A 21027-nucleotide genomic window follows, 5' to 3' on the forward strand; every position below is an offset into this window, starting at 1 on the left:
AAATTCTTATGACCATGTAGCAAGCCTATCACTCACAAATTTTAGTAACCACCAGTGATTGTGAGTTGAATATGTATGAAACCACAGAGCATAGCCCTGGTAAGTGCTGAAATTTTAGGTGCTGAAATAAATAAATGCCTAGTAAAGGAAAGATATGACCTTAGCTGTTTTAAATGCAATGATAGCGGTACCAGGATGGCTCAGCTGTTAAGCATCTGCCTTTTGCTCAGGTCATGATCCCAGTGTCCTGGGATGGAGCCCTGCATCGGGCTCCCTGCTTGGTGGGAAGCCTGCTTCTCCCTCTCCCACTCCCTCTGCTGTGCTCCCTCTCTCACTGTCTCTTTCTCCAATAAATAAATAAAATCTTAAATGCAATGATATAAGATTTATACATAGCATTACCCATATGAATATTCTTTTATTGTTTTTGGAGATCCAACACAACTGTCTCTATGGTAGTGAATTGGACCCGGAATTTGCTGTCTAAAAACAAATATATTCACAAAAAAATTACAGATAACACTAGTTTCTTTCAGTATGTCATCAGATAATCACTTTGAGGTGAAGGCTATACATATACAGACAGTTCACAAAAACCTAACTGGAATTCTTTCCTAAGAAATATTTCTCTTGCCTTCTAAGAGTCTCATATTTCAGCAGATATATTTTTTTTAATTTCTTTTCAGCGTAACAGTATTCATTGTTTTTGCACCACACCCGGTGCTCCATGCAATCCGTGTCCTCTCTAATACCCACCACCCAACCTCCCATCCCCCCACCCCTTTAAAACCTTCAGATTGTTTTTCAGTTCATAGTCTCTCATGGTTCACCTCCCCTTCCAATTTCCCTCAACTCCCTTCTCCTCTCCATCTCCCCTTGTCCTCCATGCTATTTGTTATTCAGCAGATATTTTATTTATGAGGGACAGTTCTCCTTTTTCGTTTTTATTATAATGAAGTATATAAATAAATTCATTGACTATCAGTTGAGATATTAAAAGCATACACGAGTTACTTAATTTATATAGTTGGAGTGAAGTGAATAGCCTCTATTTAGCATTTATAACTGGCCAGTTAAGCGAAGAGAAGCCAATGGTACAAAGATTTTCTTTTGAGTTTTTTGTTCTTAAACTTCAGTGTACATGAGCCCATAGATATTAGATTTAATAGATCATTGGTGGGCTTGAGATACTGCATTATTCAGAAGAATCCCAGGTGATTCTGTTGACAATGGGATTTTGGTCACATTTTGAGAGACAAGGCACTAAAATTGCTCAAATATTCATAACCATCACTTTAGATTTTGAATTCTTCTTTTTTTCTTAATAGGAAAGTTTACCTTACAAATTAAACAAGAAAAGAGATAAAAAGCATGCAAATTGGGAAAGAGGAAGCAAAACTCTTACTATTTGTAAATGAAAAGATACTATACATAGAAATCCTAACGATCCCACCAAAAATATTTGGAACAAATAAGAAAAAGGATTGGGGGATGGGCTAAATCAGTAGCAACTGAGAGCTATAAATTTCCCATTACAAAATAAATGAGTCATGGAGATGTAAAGTATAAAATAAGGAACATAGTCAATAATATTTTAGTAACTATATATGGTCACAGATGTTAACTATACTTAGATGGTGATCATTTCATAATGTATATAAATGTCAAACCACCATGTTGTACACCTGAAACTAATACAATATTGTATGTCATACTTAAATAAAAAATAGTTTACGAAAAATTATGTACAGTAGTGCCATAATTTTATTTTTATATTTACCTATAAAATGTTTATATACTATGTAAATATAAATATATGTTAATTACATATAATAAAGTATACATAAATACATGTATAGGTAAATGATAGGAGAAATATATACTAAAAAGTTAACTATACTTATCAGTGATTAGTGAAATAAAAGTAATTTGTTGTTTTTTTGCTTTTTTACATTTTCATTTTTTTCCTACCATTAACCTGTAATGCTTTTGTTTGCAGAGAAAAGAAATAAACTACAAAAATAATAGTTACTAAAGAATGTTATAAGTGATTTGTTGATTAGTCTATAATGCCCAGTAGGTTGATTTCATTCTACAGGGAATCTTTTGGTGCCATTGAGGGAGTTTCAGTATTCTCCTCATAAATGGGTTTGAAGATGGAAAGAAATAAATATCTTTCCTTCCAAACTGCATTTTTCAAGGAAAAATAATGGGAGAAAAATAGTGGGCTTTGACATTTTTGTTCTTGTATCTTAAGAGCTCTTCATGAAAGTTTATATTTTATGGCATCTCTACATCTTCTTATAAGAATTGGGTGAGAATGCGGTGCTTTATTTTATTACAATTATTCTTTCCATGAAAACATGATAGGAAATATCATTTTAGTACCGAGAGTTTTTCATGATGTAACAAAATTAATGAAAAATATTTTTCAGATGATTTATCTTTCAAATGGAATATCCTGAATTAAATAGATAATAAACATTATGTTTATTTCCTCTGAAAACTTTTGGATATGAAGATATATGTTTGTAGAATGAAGAATTGAACCCATGCAAAAATATTATAGCACTGTGGGCTTCACCACCATGTCATCTTACCTACTAAGTAGCAGAGAGGAGTCATGGTCACACAGGTTGTGTGTAGAAATGTATCTGAGAAAATACAGTGTTTAGAGGAGAATCTCAAACAAGGGTCATAAAGCTAATAATATGTGGTGATTTAGAGGTAGAACTGAAATTCAAGGCATCTGAAATTTTGTTACATTTTTATTAACTTTTTTTGGGGGGGCAGGATAATGAATTACAGAAATAATCTTTTAGTATTTTTTGTGTCTTTGGAAATTAAAATTCATTCTGTCATTTAACTTACATTGGAACTCAAACAGAATGAGGAAGATTTCTGACTTAAGAATCATAGAGTTATGGGGCTTTTTAAGGGAGTCTATGACTTCCCCTTCAATTTGAATCTTTAAGATGATACTTCGCTGGAAATAGCAAAAAAAGAAAAAGTTCACCACAAGTATTGAGAGGCACCACCCATTGTTATAAAGGATAATCAGGTTCTTGCAGGGACATGACAGCAGTGTGCTTGCTCGATGATTACTGCCACTGTGACCAGCCTCTCTGCTGGTGTTTCTTCATGTTTAGTATAAGTCTCAAACAATTTTTCTCTTTCCCTATTTCTAGTGAAAAAGGAGAAGAACAGTTTTGCTCAAACTAGCTTCTCTTTTACAGGTGGGAAAACCTCCAGGTGCCTTTTTATAGAATATACTCCAATTTTTCCATATATTTTTATTGTTCAAGCATTAGTCTCATTAGAACTGAGTTTTTCACAAACCCTGTCTTCCCTCAATTTTTGGTACATTTCCTACCTTTGAATGACCAAGCAGGCATGTTAGAGAAATGTTTCAGGCCAGCAAAGACTTGGAGAATAAAGTCTTCACCTCTGTACAGAATTGGTGACTAAGTATAGAAGTTAACATGTGTTGGAATGACACCAACTTGGGTAGGCTTTTCATAAAAGCCTGGGAGCTGTGAATCCAAGACTGGTAAATAGTCCCTTGAATGATTATATATTAGATCAGCTGTGTGTAAATGAGTAGACCTTGCTTTAGATGGTAAGAGAGGGCATAAAACATATTTTATGTTCAGACTTGTGCATAATTTGTCTTTGATGAAATACACTGTGATAATGAGGACTGAGGTTTTTTTCTCTTGAGTCTCCACAGGACCCAGCCTTCTCACTTGCTTCCCAGGCTCATAAACCTCATGGATCCATTTGTAGTTAGGGGCTGTTATCTGCCTTGACTGTCTTTATGTTAGTCTTTGCCTATTACTGTGGTTCATCTTTTCTCATTTGATTTGCCTTTTAAACAGATTTTATGATTTTTACTATTTAAATTGAATCCACATTTTCAAAACACTGGTTATTTTTTCAACTGTGGTTCCATTTGTAATGTTTCATTCACCCTGATTTTGATAGTCCCACTTGCAATCTCAAAAAGAGCAGGAAAAGAAAAATTTTTTTAATCATTTTAAAAATTTGTGCCTCTGAAATATTAACACACTCTCAGTTAACTGGATGGTAAATGTCTTATTTGGCCTGAAAATGACAGCCCTTAGATCCTTCCCACACCTGCAAATAAGACAGTAGTGTCTTTGTTTCTTCACTCCTCTTAAAAGAGGGGTATTTTATCGTCCTTGGTTTAATGACAGAGGTTCTATGAGCTCAGAATGACAGTGCTTTAACTTAGGAGGTACTCCATAAATAGTTGGTGACTGAATGAATGATTATGTTCACATATGAAGGTTTGTTGGGGATATTTAAAAAGAATTAATTAAAAAATTTGAGGAGTTTGTAGTATGTGTAATCAAAAGACTTGATTAGGAATTTGGGGTGATTTTGATGAATATATAATCAAATAATGATGATGGATAATAAAACAGTAATGAGATATTGATTTACTATCTTATACCTCAACCTATTAATGTCTTAAAAGGACTGAATAATGTATATTGCTGATATCAAAGATAGAGCCCATTTTTCATTCAATAGAAAAGAGGCAAAAGATTTTCTGAGAAAGGGTGATGACAACTTTTGAAACTGAACCACTGCTGCTTCTACAGATTTTCTTTTAAAATGTATTTTTTTATTCTTAATTCTGGAAAACAGTTCACTGTTAATATATTCAATTTTGAATATATATGCTTAAAGCCCTCTTTTAAAAATCTTTTTCAAAATTATTTTAATATACTTCATAGTCTTAAGTGTGTTTTTAAAAGAGAGAAACCTATACCTCCCTATCTGTTGAGAAACTGACAACTGAAATAGGGAGCAGACACTACCATCCCAAGCCAGTTTTCCTGATTCTTGATTAAGTTTTTCCTTTACATATTCTCTTCTGGTAGTGATCAGCCCCTGTGCATATGATGGAGACAAACAAGACGTGGGTGACCGGGTTCATTCTCACAGGACTTACAGATCTTCCAGGGCTGCAGGCCCCCCTGTTCCTGGTGTTCTTGGTCATCTACCTCACCACCATGGTAGGCAACCTTGGACTGATTCTTCTCATCTGGAAGCATCCCCATCTTCACACCCCCATGTACTTACTCCTTGGCAGTTTGGCCTTTGCAGATGCTTGTTCCTCATCCTCTGTGACTCCCAGGATGCTTGTTGACATCTTAGACAAAAGTCAAATGATATCCCTCTTTGAGTGCATGGCCCAATATTATTTTTTTGGTTCCAGTGCCACCACAGAATGTTTCCTCCTGGTAGTGATGGCCTATGACCGCTATGTAGCCATATGCAACCCCTTACTTTATCCAGTGGTGATGTCCAACAGGTTCTGTACTTGGTTGATAAGTTTGTCTTATGTAATTGGTTTTCTGCATCCCACAATTCATGTAGGGTTATTATTTAGATTAACTTTCTGCAGGTCCAATATAATACCTCATTTCTACTGTGAAATTTTGCTGCTATATACAATTTCTTGCACTGACCCATCTATTAATGCACTGGTGGTTTTCATTTTTGCTGCTTTTATACAAGCTTTTACTTTCATGACCATCATAGTGTCTTATACCCGTGTCCTCTTTGCCGTCCTGACAAAGAAGTCCGAAAAGGGCAAGAGTAAAGCCTTCTCCACGTGCAGCGCCCACCTTCTCTCTGTTTCCTTGTTCTATGGCACTCTCTTCTTCATGTATGTGCGTCCTGGGTCCGGCCCAGATCAATATCAGGACAAAATGTATTCACTGTTCTACACGATTATCATCCCTCTTCTCAACCCCTTTATTTATAGCTTAAGAAACAAGGAAGTTTTAGGAGCACTGAGAAAAATTATAAAGAAATAAATATTTCTCAGGAAAACTTTCATTCTTCCTTAGATTTTATTCTGTTTAAATAAAACATGTGTCCCTGGGTTTTGCACATAGTAGGGCCTTAATATGTACTTGTTAAATGAATGAATAAAAAATTCAGAGTAGATAGACTTGTTATCATCCTAAGGTCTTGTGATCATCAAAATAATTAATGAGCCTCGTAAGGATGGACTCCACTTACCTTGTGTTGTTTTAAATCCATTCTCAAGGAGGAAACTAGAATGAAATCTTCAAATTATATATTTTTGTAACTTTAATGAGCTTTGTGTTTCCAGATACCCACACTTTTTAGAATAAATATTTTATTATTTATTTTTATTTGAGAGAGACTGAGAGAGAAAGCACAAGCAGAGGGAGGGGCAGAGGAAGAGGAAGAGGAAGAAGACTCTCCACTGAGCAGTGAACCCAAAGTGGGGCTCAATCCTTGGGCCCTGGGGTCACGACCTGCACCGAAGGCAGAAGGTCAACTGACTGAGCCACCCAGTCACCCCTCCAGATAAACACACTTTAAAACACTTTTGCACTTATGTTTTTTTTTTTTTTTTAAAGATTTTATTTATTTATTTGTCAGAGAGAGAGAGGGAGAGAGAGCGAGCACAGGCAGACAGAATGGCAGGCAGAGGCAGAGGAAGAAGCAGGCTCCCTGACGAGCAAGGAGCCCGATGCGGGACTCGATCCCAGGATGCTGGGATCATGACCTGAGCCGAAGGCAGCTGCTTAACCAACTGAGCCACCCAGGCGTCCCTGCACTTATGTTTTTTTAAGGGAAGACAACCTCTGTAAACCTTCTTTTTACCGTATGCGTGTTGTCAGGCCCGAGGGCCTCTTCCATCCTTGTCAAGGGGAGTGCTAACCTTCTCTCCTTTCATACAACACTGTAAACCTTCTTTTTAAAAAGTTCTCATGCCTGTTAAATAATTCTTGAGCAAGAAATTTTTTGAAACCTTCTCTTGAGGATTTATAATTATCCAAAAATATGTACATCGAAGTAATATTGTTAGACTGACTGTGACAGTATATAACCTCATGAGGCATTCTCTTCAAGGTTTAAAAGTAATTTTGAAAATTATATTTTCCTTGCAATCATTGAAAGGTATAACGAGTTAACAATTACATAACAATTACTTAAGAGAAAGTTTTCCTGCAATGTAATGAAAAGTTCTGAGTTCTTTAAAAACTTCTACTTTTTAATTTATAACCAATCTTCCTAAACATCTTGTGTCTGACCCACATATACAAATTGAATTTTTTTTTCTCCTGGAATGGACATCTACCTGAAAGAGCAGATGTGCTTGGTAAATTTGTAATTATGCAACTTAACTGATTTTTTCTTTATAGAAACTATATATGTGTTCTGTCTGGCCCTTTTGCATTTTTTGAGCTCCTGACTTTATTATATATGGCTCTGTGAATATTTTAGTCAAAAACAAAGGAAAAATAGGTAGTTGGATCCATAATATGTTATTGATGGAGCCAATTCTCATAACCCTTAGATGTCTCTTATAGGCCATAGAAGGGAAAAGGAGCATATAAACCATGGGTAGTGACCTTGGTGCACTGTAGGAAAAAAAAAAGAAAAAGAAAGAAAAAGAAAAGAAAAAAGTATTTCTGTATACATGGCCATTCCTCTAACACCTACCCTATTATTTTGATTTGAGGATAGAAACAATTTGCTGAGTCATGGAATGGCAAAGCCTGAGGTGGGGCCGACTGGCTTCAGCACTGTGTTTGGGGCTGTTTCCTCAGAGCCCTGCTCCTCTCGCTGCATCTGGCTCTGTTTCTGATGTGTGGGTTCGTTGGAAGCAGGTTACTCCCTGTGGGTGCAGAATCTCTGTGGAAGTTCTTACCTCCACCTCTCCACAGTCAAGGCCAGTGACAAAACTCTCTCTCTCTCTTTTTTTTTTTCCTTATGTGCCATGAAGCTGTTTTGGGTATTGGCTGCATACAATTGCTGTCTGTCAATATATAGATGTTCTCTGTCTTTACACCTTTATTATTTCAGGCGGCATGGTGCCAGAGTCCATGCTTTTAACCACTACCCTATGGTGCTTCTATTAGATCATAACATCTTATGTGAAACCCAACACTGGCTGAAGAGGCACTTGGAAGGAGATGGCACTGGCCAAATCCAGATGTTCCTTTGCTCCACCAGTGTGCCCTGTGGCTAAGAGAATGGAAGTAAGCCTCTAGATGTGCTTCCTGGCTTCTTCTTTTCCTCTAAAGCTTGGTCATGGTGCTAGGTTTTTATAGGGTACTGTGAGTTCTTTGCAGAAACTTTTATTTTTCATGGTTTTATATTTTATGCAAAAGATGGTTTGGAATCCAACTACTAGCTGCATAATCCATGAGAATGACAGCGTTTCAGGTGTTTCTTGGGTTTATGACATATTGTAAAACTGAATACATCACGCCCTATTGATAAGTAGCAGAATTAGTGACTAAATGCCACCAATCAAGTCTTGCATATCTTCTTCCTCACCCTGGTGGTATGGATCCGTGGTTCTCACTCTTGGTTCCCACCTCCAACCAAACAGACTAGGATCTTTAAGAAGAGGGTAGTTTTCTAAACCACTCAGAGTGATTCTAATATTCAGCAAGTGTTGACAGTCACTAGGGAAAGTCCTCATGTGAAACTTGGCAAGCTTCCAATGAAGATTAGGTGATAATTGAGTATAGAAACTTCCCTGTATGACTATTACAATGACTGTTTTGCCAAATGGCTACTTTATCATAGTTTATGCAATTTTTGATAACGTTTTTAGCTTTATTCCCCCCATTTTGATGAAACAAAGGGAATATTTATGCATAAATTATGTTTATTGCATAGTGTGCTTTTTTTTTAAAGATTTTTATTTATTTATTTGACAGATGGAGATCACAAGTAGGCAGAGAAGCAGGCAGAGAGAGAAGAGGCAGCAGGCTCCCTGCTGAGCAGAGAGCCCGAGATGGGGCTTGATCCCAGGACCCTGTAATCATGACCTGAGCCGAAGGCAGAGGCCTCAACCCACTGAGCCACCCAGGTGCCCCAATGGTGTGCTTTTTTAAAATTTAAGGCAGTGATTCTCAATCCTTCCTGGAATCATCTAAGGTCCTTAGAAATTAAAATTCTCTGATTCAATCTCAGACCAGTGAATTCAGCTACTCTGGAAATGTGACCCAGCCATTTGTCGACCTTTATCCCTCCAGGTGATAAAAGTATAGCCCAAGTTGAAAACTACTGGCATAAGGGGAAAATAGAATCTTCGTATGGTTCTTGATTCTTCAGTTGGTTTTGGAAGTCTGACACAATTATCTATGGGATAGTGAACAGCGATCTGCAGTTTGCTGTCTGAAAACAAATTCATTCATAAAAAAGTTGTAGATAGCACTAATTTCTTTCAAATTCCTACCAGATAATCAGTTTGGGGAGACAGGCTATGCATAGCCAGACAGCTCACAAAAAGTTACTTGCAATTCTTTCCTAACAAATGTTTCTCCTACATTATTAGAGTTTCATATTTCAGCAGGTATTTTATTTATATTGGACAGTTCTCTATTCTTGTCCGTATTGTCATATAGTATAATCAACCCACTGAATGTTAGTGGAGCTATTACAAAGTGTCTACATACTTTATTTGGTTGGAGAGTATAGCCTCTATATAACATTCATAATTGGTTTAGTGAAGCAGAAGAAGAGTCAACAATGTGAAGATTTTTCACTTGAGGTTTCTATTCTTAAACTTTTGTGTGCATGAGCCCACAGATATTGGTTGCAGTAGATCGTTGGTTGGTTCTTTACTATTCACAAGCAGCCCAGACATCTCTGAGGCAGGTGGGCCTGGACTACGTTTTAAAAGACAAAGCAGTAAAATTGTTCAGACATACATGATGATCACTTTAGATTTTGAAATTTGATTTCTTAATAGGAAAGCCTACCTGTTCTCATCTGAATATTTGTGTACTCCCCAAATTTGTATTTTAAAATCCCAACCCCCAAAGATGATGATATGAAAAGGTAGGCCCTGTGGACCTTGCTGAAGTCATGTCGGGGAGCTCATGATGGGATCAGTGCCTTAGAAAAGAGGCTCTGAACAGATCCCCAACCTCTTCCTCCATGTGAGGACACAGTGAAAAGGCAATGTTATGAATCAGGACGAGGACCTTCATCAGAACGTGATGATGCTAACAGCTTGACCTTGGACTGTCAGCCTCCAGAACTATGAGAAATCAGTTTCTGTTGTTTATAAGCCAGCCAGTCTGTGGTATGTTTTATGGAAGCCTGAATGGACTAAGGCACTACCTCCTATTTAAATATTACTTCAGGACTCTTAGAGTGCGTTCATCGGAATCATCTTAATTGATCCTTCCAGTCACTTTGGAAAAATGGAAGGGAGGTGGTATTTCTCCCTTTTACAGGTGAGGCCACCTGGAGTAACAGAAAAGCAGTGTGTGTCAAATCAGACGATCTGTTCTTTTATTCCTGAGTCTTAGGTGAAGCTAAAAGTGACTACAAGCGCCTTCATTAAATCTTCTGGGTCATACAGAGGAGAAAACAATGAGTGTTTGATGATATTTAAATAGGCACTGCCTCAATTTCTTCATTTAGATAATGGAGATAATAATATGCACTTGTGTCCCTATTTAGCTGATTGGGAGAGACAGTATATGTGAAGGTACATTACAGAGCACAAATCACTGTACAAATATAGGTTTTGTTTTTATGAGGAAGTTAAGGTCCTACTTTTCTAAAGTTATATAAATAATAAGAGGCTAAGCTAAGAGAAGAAACACTGTGACAAACTGCACTGTCACAGGTGGCCAATGTGTCCACACCAGAATTCTTTTCATTATGTAAGGTAACGTGAGAGATGTCAGGTGCTCCAATACTGTTGAGAAATTAAGAAATTTTGTATGAATGTGTTTTTGTTGAAAGTAAAGTACAAAAAATATGTTCTTATGATAATGATTATTATATTTTCATTAAATATGTACATTAAAAAATTAGTCTTAGGAGACCTTAAAAAGCAAGTGTCTGTAAAATCCCTCTTTGGGACGAAGGCTTTGAAAAGTAACATTGCCTCAAATGGAATATTTCTGGCAAAAAATAACTTGATCACTCATGAGAGAGAAAAGGCAGTTTCTTACAAAGTGAGAGATAGGAAACATTGACAAGACAGAGCTTGACCCAACATGGATTTTTATTGACTCACATTTTTCCTTTCAAAGAAAACTCCTGACTAGGGTCTACTATACCAGACACTTAAATATATTTTTGGAATGAATTACAAAGCTATTCAAAGTAAGCCTTTTAAAATCACCAACAATTTGCCTCCAAGAAAGAAGGTGGGCTTATGAAACCATGTTCTGGCAAGGTCAAATAAAACTAAACAAATGCTTGGACATTTGTTTAAAATTTTTCATGATAAATGTCAAAACATTTGTCCTACGTTCCTCTTTTTTATAGTTGTGTTAAAGTATTAAGAAAATGTAGAACAGGGGGTACCTAGGTGGCTCAGTTGATTAAATGTCTGCCTTTGGCTCAGGTCATGATCTCAGGGTCCTGGGATTGAGCCCCACATCAGGCTTCCTGCTCAGTGGAGAGCCTGCTTCTCCCTCTCCCTCTGCTTCTCCCTCCCGCTTGGGCTCTCTTGCTCCCTCTCTCTCTTTCTCTCTCTCTCATCAAATAAAATATTTTTAAGAAAATATTTTAGAACAAATGACATAATTAAAAAATTACCATTTAAAAATCCATAATAATATAATTGGTTCTGGCAAGAGTCATCAAAGAATGCTAAGAACTTTAGCTAAATAAATGGATGGGAACCTGGATAGCTGGAAGGTGTGAAAGTAACATATCATGAGTTACTTGCTTGATGTAAGGGAAAACAGATAAACTTTATAGTGGAGAGATGTGACTATTAATACCTTAACCCAGGGATCACACTGAATGCAACCAGTAGTGAAACTAACGGGCTCCCAGCACTTCCTGATGTTATGCAATATGAAATTTATTAGCATCATTTATAAAGAATTCTTGCCAAAATGTTTAATCAAACCTTTTGCTATAAATTCCACTGAGAATGGAAAAAGGCAAAGAGTAGGAGAACAAGTCAAATAAGGAAGCTACAGAATGTGGGAAATTTCATAATACAATGGGCCCACTCTCTCCATGTCATTTCATTAGGGGGAAAAAATAAGAATGCCATTATGACTAATAGCAACAACCAAAAAGTAAAGAAAGGGGAAAGAAATGACATTGTTTTGGATTAAAAGAATCTTGATAGGTAGAATAAACAAATGCAATGCTGTAAAAAATTGGTAGCAATTGGAGAAATTTGAATATAGACTGGTTATTTGATGGTATTGAAAGAATAGTATTCATTTTATCTGATGGCCAAGTGGTATCATGGTTAGGAAAAAAATGTCCTTTCTTCATGATGTAATGTGAAATGTTTAATTATGAAATGTATCTGTAATTTCATTAAAATAAAGGTTTCTCTTTAAAATGTGTTGTGCTTATAAGTTCTTTCTTCTAGAAGTTGTGACTCCACATAAGTCACACTACTTACTGGTCTGTGTGCCAACCTGCAGATGGATTGAGCTAACTGTAAAAGTATTTTATGTAAAAAATTAAACTGCCATTGTTATAAATTGTTATAAACACATCTCAATTTTCTCTCTCCAAAACCATTCTTTAGCAAAAGAGCTTAACTGCTTTACTTCTGCATAATTAAAATAATTATCACAAATAGATAAAATTGCCAATTAATAAGCCTTTTTTTTTTTTAATCTGCAAGTATAGTGCTAAGGGCTTGGCATTAACTCTCTCATCTGATTCTTGCAACAACCTTGTAAGGGCACTTTATTTATTTATTATTATTTTTTGTTATGTTATGTTAGTCACCATACAGTACATCATTAGTTTTTGATATGGTGTTCCAAGATTCATTTGTTTATGTATAACACCCAGTGCTCCATGTAATATGTGCCCTCCTTAATACCCATCACCAGGCCAACCCATTCGCCCCTCCACAACCCTCATTTTGTTTCTCAGAGTCCACAGTCTCTCATGGCTCATCTCTACCTCTGATTTCCGCCCCCTTCATTTTTCCTTTCCTTCTCCTAATGTCCTCCATGTTATTCCTTATGTTCTACAAATAAGCGATACCATATGATAATTAACTTTCTTTGTTTGACTTATTTCACTTAGCATAATCTCCTCCAGTCCCATCCATGTTGATACAAAGTTTGGGTAGTCATCCTTTCTGATGGCTGAGTAATATTCCATTGTGTATATAGACCACATCTTCTTTATCCATTTGTCTGTTGAAGGGCATCTCAACTCCTTTCACAGTTTGGCTATTGTGGACATTGCTGCTATGAACATTGGGGTGTATATGGCCCTTCTTTTCACTATATCTGTATCTTTGGGGTAAATACCCAGTGGTGTAATTGCTGGGTCATAGGGTAGCTCTATTTCTAATTTTTTGAGGAACCTCCACACTGTTTTCCAAAGTGGCTGCACCAACTTGCAATCCCACCAATAGTGTGAGAGGATTTGTAAGGGCACATTATTAATATCATCTTGCAAATGAGGACGTCAAAGCTTAGAAAGTTTGTTATTGATCAAAGTCATAGAGGCAAAGCCCAGTGAAACAAAATCTGTCTCTTTCCAAAGTTAGTAAACGTTGCTACTCTTCTTCCCCATGTTTAGAAGTAGATATTCAAATTTTAGTGAATTTGTATCCATAGTGAATCTTGGTAACATCAAGCATAGTTTCAGTTATTACAGTTAACTTTATGATATATTGCAAACCTGGCATGGGACATCTCCCTTCTTTATTTTTTTAGAAGAATTCTTAGGGCATTAAAAAAATCTCTTTGCTCTTACAGATGAATTAATTTTCTAGTTCAACTATTTCTCTATGATTTTATGTAATATTTCATTAAATTTATAAATTAATTTAGAAAAATTAATGTCTTTTCTAGCCAAGTCTTTCTGTTTGATAAAATGATGAATTTTCACATAGTAAACACATTTTTTATACCCCTCAGTAGTTTTTTCATTTCTACCAAATACATAAAGGTCAGGCATATTTCTTGCCAAGTTTAATCATATACATAGATATATGCACATATGTGTATATATTTTTTTTCCAAGAAATATGTTGGAAAATTTTTTGTAGATTTGTGATAATTTGAAAAAACTCAGATGAACTTCATAGAATGGAAGTATCAAAAAAAATTAAGAAAAAGATATGTTACAGATGCATAAAATATATGTGATACTAGTCTATTTTATCACTTACTACCATAAAATGTACAAAAATCCATTATAAAAAATTAAGGTTTATCCAAACCAAACACTTAGAGACTGTACATGGAACCAATGGCAGTTAGGAGAAAGCAGCATTAAATCATAACTGCACGAAATTAACTGAAGTACATACTGCACTACTATAATTTCATAGTCACCTTCTTTTGCTATTGCAGTGAGCTCAAGTGTTGAGTACTTGCTTAAAACAACCTACCATGTTAATCTCTACATGGCATTGGTGTCTGTAGTAAATTGCATATTGCAGTACAAACTGATCTCTTGGTTCTCATGTATTTTTTGTGTTTAAGGCAATCACCATAAACCTTGACTAACACTATGGGACTCCTATGAAGTACCAGTAGTGGTGCTGTTAGTGTCCCGAAGAAGCAGAGAAGAATCATGACACTACAACACAAAGTTGAATTGCTTAAAATGTACAGTGGATTGAGGTCTGCAGCTGTGATTGCCACCATTTAAAGCAGTGTAAGGACCATTGTCAGGAAAAAAAAAAAAGAAGAAGAAGAAAATAATTTTTTTTTTGAGAGAAACTAAGAAAGAGTGAAAGCCGGGAGGGGCAGAGGGAAAGAGAGAATTCTAAGCTGACTTCACACCTAGCATGAGGCTTGATGACATGGGGCTTGATCTCATGACCCTGAGATCATGACCTGAGCCAAAATTGGTTGCTCAACTGACTGAGTCACGCAGGAGCCACCCCCCCAAAAGAAAATTCTTGAAACCATCATTACAGCTATGCCAGCAGACACAAAAACCTTCTCTCTCTCTCTCTTTTTTTTTTTTTTTTTTGCAAAATACCTTTTTATGTCATATTAAAAATGCAGCTTTTATGTTGGTGCAGAAGTGCTATAAGAAAGGTATGCCTATATACTCTAATTTGATTTCAGAAAAAATAAAGTCATATGACAACTTAAAGCAAAAGGAAGGTGAAAGATCTAAAGTTGGAGAACTTAATGCCAGCAAAAGATGGTTTGATAATTTTAGAAAGAGGTTTGGCTTAAAAGATGTCAGGATAACAGAAGAAGTAGCTCTGCCAACTAAAAGGCAGCAGATGAGTTCCCAGATGCCATTAAAAAAAATCCTTGAGGAAAAAAGATATTTGCCTGAACAGGTTTTTAATGCATATCAAAGTGTCCTATTCTGGAAACAAAATGCCACAAAGGATATCTATTAGTAAGGAAGAGAAGTGAGCACTGTGATTTAAGGCAATAAATGATGGGCCAAATCTACTGTTTTGCACAAATGCAATTGGGTTTATGATCAGGATTGCCCTTATCTATAAAGCTGCTAACTCCTGACTCTTGAAGGGAAAAGAGAAACACCAGCTTCCCTGTCTTCTGGTTGTAAAAGAAAGCCTGGACAAAGAGAAGAGTTTCTTTTTTTAAATTGGTCCCATTCTTGCTTTGTTCCTAAAGGCAGAAAGTACCTTGACAGTAAGGGATTTCATTTAAAGTTCTTTTGATATGGACAATGCCCCTGGCCACCCAGAACTCCATGAGTTCATCACCAAAGGCACTGAAGTGTGTTCTTGCTCCTAAACACAGTGCTTCTAACTCAGCCTCTAGATCAGCGGTTCAAAAAACTTTTAAGGCTTGTTATACACAATAATCTATGGAAAGGATTATCAACAGTTTGGAAGAGAACCCCTAAAGAGAAAATATGATAAAAGTCTGGAACAATTATACCATGGAAGATGATACCGTTGTGATAGAAAAAGCCATGAAAGCCACCCAGCCCCAAACAATATCTGCTGGAAAAAACTGTTCAGCTATTTTGCACAACAGGATTTATGACAGAGCTAGTCAAGGAAAATCATGAAAGAAATTCTGTGTATGGCAAAAGAAAAAAAAATGGTGGGTAAAGGGTCTCAAGATATGGATCTTAGAGAAATTCAAGAGCTGATAGACACCATACCAGAGGAATTAATAGAAGACAACTTGATGAAGATGAGTGCTACTGAACCAGCTCCAGATGATGAGGAAGAAGACATAGAAGAAACAATGCCAGAAAACAAACTAGCACTAGACCATCTGGCAGAAGGGTTCAAATTATTCAAGACTGCTTTTGGCTTTAATGATCTGTACCCTTCCATGATATGGGGACTGAAAATAAAGCAATTGGTAGAAGGAGGATTGGTACTGGGTAGCAACACTTTTAGAGGAATGAAAAAGCAAAAAAATGAGAAAGAAATTACAAGGTATTCTAAATTTTTTTTCTATAACGCAATGCTATTTTTAATTAAAAAGCACAAATTTAAAAACCATATACACAAAGCAACCCTGTACAATTTGTAAAGACATATACAAACTTAAAAAGATAAACCAGACACATCAGTGGGTGCCAGAGGGTGGGCTATGCAGGGAGGGAGTGGCGGGGGGAATCACTCTAAAGGGGAAAGTAAGGGAAATAAAATGAGAGAGACCTTGCACAGCCCATTGATATTTTACTATACATTCTTTTTAGAGATCTAATGAGAGTGCGCCTGCCTCTCCTGCGACCTCCTCTATTTCCTCCACCTCTTTCACCTCTGTGACCTTGGGACAGCAAGACCAACCCCCCTCTTCTTCCTTCTCCTCAGCCTACTTAACGTGAAGATGAGGATGAATACCTGTATGATGACCAACCTCTACTTCATGGACAGTAAGTAATCATCATGCCAAACCATTAAAAAATCTGTTTTTTTTATGTGTCTTTGTGTGAAAAACTTAATAGCTGTACAGCAAGAATTGTGTGAGATATTCTTCTGTCATCATCATGTACTCATCCTGTACTCATCAGTGGGTACTCATCCTGTAGAACATCATGTGCAAGTCCTGTGTGGAAGAAGACAGCTTATCCTTACACAGGAATAAGGTAAGTGATATTTAATATAAAATTAATAACTTGTTAGTTTTACAACTTTGCTTTCAAAGAATTACATTATCATATAATATGTCTCTTTCTCTTTCATAATTGGAAAAACTTCTTCTCAGCCTATCATCACAGGTAAGTAGTTTTTAAAAAATGTAACAATGTTTCTAATACGATATTATGAATATGGTGATAATATGGTATGCCATAAAAAATTAGTAACAATTCATTCATTAGTGTATAGGCTAGACTACCATGAAGCAGTCATGTTAATTATAGTAGGCTACCATAAAGCAATAATATTGCTACTTCTTTGTATCAGTGCATGCATTGTATTCTTGCAAATAAATATGAATTTCTTTTTCACATCTTTCTATATTCAATGTCTAGTGTTAGTCACACATATAACATCTATAGTGTTTTATATCATAAGACAATATTAATGTAGGTACTGACAGACTATGCATTTTGTAAACAAAGGATGTCAGCTTAGAATATCAACAAATACAGTACATAACTATAAATGTACTTTCTCATAATTTTATTAATAATACCTTTTTTCTCTAGCTTACTTTATTGTAAGAATATAGTGTGTAATACATGTAATATACAAAATATGTATTAATTAACTGTGTTATTGGTCAGGCTTACAGTCAACAGCAAGCTATTACAGTAGTTACATTGTTGAGGAGTTGAAAGTTATGCACAGACTTTCAACTGCACAGATGATCAGTGCCCCTAACCCTCATGTTGTTCAAGAGTCAACTGTATCTCAACATGGTTTTGTTTTAAATCTCCCTGATGGCTAATGATGATGAACTTTTTTTCATGTGTCTGTTAGCCATTTGTATGTCTTCTTTGGGGAAGTGTCTGTTCATGTCTTCTGCCCATTTTCTGATGTGATTATCTGTTTTGTGCGTGTTGAGTTTGAGGAGTTCTTTATGGATCTTGGATATCAGCCCTTTGTCTATAGTGTCATTTGCAAATACCTTCTTCCATTACATGGTTTGCCTCTTTGTTTTGTTAACTGTTTCCTTTGCTATGCAGAAGCTTTTAATTTTGATGAAGTCCCAAAAGTTCATTTTCACTTTTGTTTCCTTTGCCTTTTCACTTTTGCTTCCTTTGCCTTTGGAGACATGTCTTGAAAGAAGTTGCTGTGGCCAATGTGGAAGAGGTTACTGTCTATGTTCTCCTCTAGGATTTTGATAGATTCCTGCCTCACGTTGAGGTCTTTTATCCATTTTGAGTTTATCTTTGTGTATGGTGTAAGAGAATGGTTGAGTTTCATTCTCCATAGCTGTCCAATTTTTCCAGCACCATTTATTAAAAAGACTGTCTTTTTTCCACGGTATATTTTTTCCTGCTTTCTCAAAGATTAGTTGACCATAGAGTTGTGGGTCCATATCTGGTCTTTCTCTCTGTTCCACTGGTCTATGTGTCTGTTTTTGTGCCAGTACCATGCTGTCTTGGTGATCACAGCTTTGTAGTAAAGCTTGAAATTAGACAATGTGATTCTCCCAGTTTTTTTTTTTTTTTCAGCATTTCCTTAGCAATTCGGGGTCTCTTCTAGTTCCATACAAATTTTAGGATTGTTTGTTTCAGCTCTTTGAAAAATGCCGGTGAAATTTTGATCAGGATGGCATTGAAAGTACAGATTGTTCTAGGCAGTATAGACATTTTAACAATGTTTATTCTTTCAATCCAATTAGAATGGCCAAAATTAGCAAGACAGTAAACAACAACTGTTGGATAGGATGTAGAGAAAGGGGAACCCTCTTACACTGTTGGTGGGAATGCAAGTTGGTGCAGCCACTTTGGAAAACAGTGTGGAGATTCCTTAAGAAATTAAAAATAGAGCTACCCTATGACCCTGCAATTGCACTATTGGGTATTTACCCTAAAGATACAGATATAGTGAAAAGAAGGGCCATCTGTACACCAATGTTCATAGCAGCAATGGCCACAGTCACCAAATTGTGGAAAGAGCCAAGATGTCCTTCAACAGAAGAGTGGATAAAGAAGATATGGCCCATATATACAATGGAATATCATGCCTCCATCAGAAAGGATGAATACCCAACTTTTGTATCAACTTGGACGGGACTGGAGGAGATTATCCTGAGTGAAATAAGTCAAGTAGAGACAGCCAATTATCATATGGTTTCACTTACTTGTGGAGCATAAGGAATAACATGGAGGACATTGGGAGATGGAGAGGAGGAAGGAGTTGGGGGAAATTGGAGAGGGAAAGAAAGCATGAGAGACTGTGCACTCTGAGGAACAAACTAAGGGTTTTGGAGGGGAGCAGGATGAGGGGTTAGGTGAGCCTGGTGGTGGATATTAAGGAGGGCACATATTGCTTGGAGCATTGGGTGTGGTGCATAAACAATGAATCTTGGAACACTGAAAAAAATAAAATAAAATTTTAAAAAATAAATAAATTAAGGGACGCCTGGGTGGCTCAGTTGGTTAAGCAGCTGCCTTCGGCTCAGGTCATGATCCCAGCGTCCTGGGATCGAGTCCCACATCGGGCTCCTTGTTTGGCAGGGAGCCTGCTTCTCCCTCTGCCTCTGCCTGCCATTCTGTCTGCCTGTGCTCGCTCGCTCTCCTCTCTCTCTGACAAATAAATAAAATCTTTAAAAATAAATAAATAAATTAATTAATTAAAAATAAAAAAAAGGAGTCAAGAGTAATGATATAGAAGACTATAAATGGGGGCACCTGGGTGGCTTAGTTGGTTAAGCATTTGCCTTTGGCTCAGGTCATGATTCCAGGGTCCTGGGATCAAGGACTGGTTGGGTTCCCTGATCAGTCTTTTACCCCTCTCCCTCTGTCTCTCCCCCAGCTTGTGTGCTCTCTCTCTGTCATGCATGTGTATGCTCACTGTCTCTCTCAAATAAATGAATAAATAAAGTTAAGAAAATAAAATTATAAATGGTGTATTATTAAGTTAAAGGTAGTTTATGAAAAACCATGTATAACAGAGGCATTATTTTATTTAAAAATGTTCATATAAAATTATGTATCTCTCTATAAATATAATATATATATATATATATAAATAATAACTACACACATGGGTAAATGATAGGAGAAATATACACCAAAAACTTAACTGTATTCATAGTGTTTAGTGAGATTACAACAAGTTGGTTTCTTTGTGCTTTTCTACATTTTAATTTTGTGCTCCAATTAATCTGATTTTGTTTGCAGAAGAAATAAGCTATAAAAATAATAGCTAAAAAAAGTACATTAAAAATGATTTGTTGACTAGACTATAATGCCCAGTAGGTTGACTTCATTCTACAGGGAATCTTTTGGTGGCATTGAGGGAACTTCAATATTCTCTTTGCAAACAGGTTTGAAGATGGTAAGAAATAAATATTTTTCCTTCCAAACTGCATTTTTCAAAGAAAACTAACATGAGACAAGTAGCTGTCTTTGACATCTTTCTTCTTGTATCTTATGAGTTCTTCATGAAAATTTATTTCTTATGACATCTCTGCATCTTCTTATAAAAACTGGGTGAGAATACAGTGCTTTATTTTATTGTCATTATTCTTTCCACCAAAAATGACAGAACATATCATTTTAGTACCAAGAGTTTCTCATGAGCTGTCAAAATATCTGAAAAGTTTTTTTGAGATGTTTTATCTATCAAATGGAACAGAAAGGAATCCTAACTGAACAGCTAAATAAAAATTATGTTCGATTACTTTAACCCCTTGTGGCAAGAGACTATATAATTGTAGAATGAGGGTTCAAACTATGAAAGCATCTGTGTGCTTCACCACCATGCTATGTTACCTACTGAATAACACTAGAAGTTAGAATCTCACAGACTGTGAGCAGAAATGCACCTCAGCAAATCTAGTGCTTTACAGAAGAGAACCTTAAAATGAAGGTCATAAAATGGTTTAGACACCTCACTTACTAATTCAGAGGCAGAATTGAGACTCCAGCTTTGGAAACATTATTACATTTCTG

The 21027-nt window shown here is 36.2% G+C and overlaps 1 protein-coding gene and 1 pseudogene across 1 annotated transcript; one reads left to right on the plus strand and one right to left on the minus strand.

Moving 5' to 3' along the window:
- The first annotated feature begins 4928 nt into the window (after nucleotides 1-4928).
- On the plus strand, nucleotides 4929-5852 carry LOC125108932 (olfactory receptor 5AC1). The gene has a single exon (XM_047745459.1). It carries the CDS (start codon nucleotides 4929-4931, stop codon nucleotides 5850-5852), a length of 924 nt encoding a protein of 307 aa, XP_047601415.1.
- A 795-nt stretch (nucleotides 5853-6647) lies between these two features.
- LOC125090195 (uncharacterized) lies at nucleotides 6648-6755 on the minus strand (annotated as a pseudogene).
- Nucleotides 6756-21027: the final 14272 nt, after the last annotated feature.

The sequence above is a fragment of the Lutra lutra genome, chromosome 1 (assembly GCF_902655055.1).
Source record: "Lutra lutra chromosome 1, mLutLut1.2, whole genome shotgun sequence".
Lineage (NCBI taxonomy): Eukaryota > Metazoa > Chordata > Mammalia > Carnivora > Mustelidae > Lutra > Lutra lutra.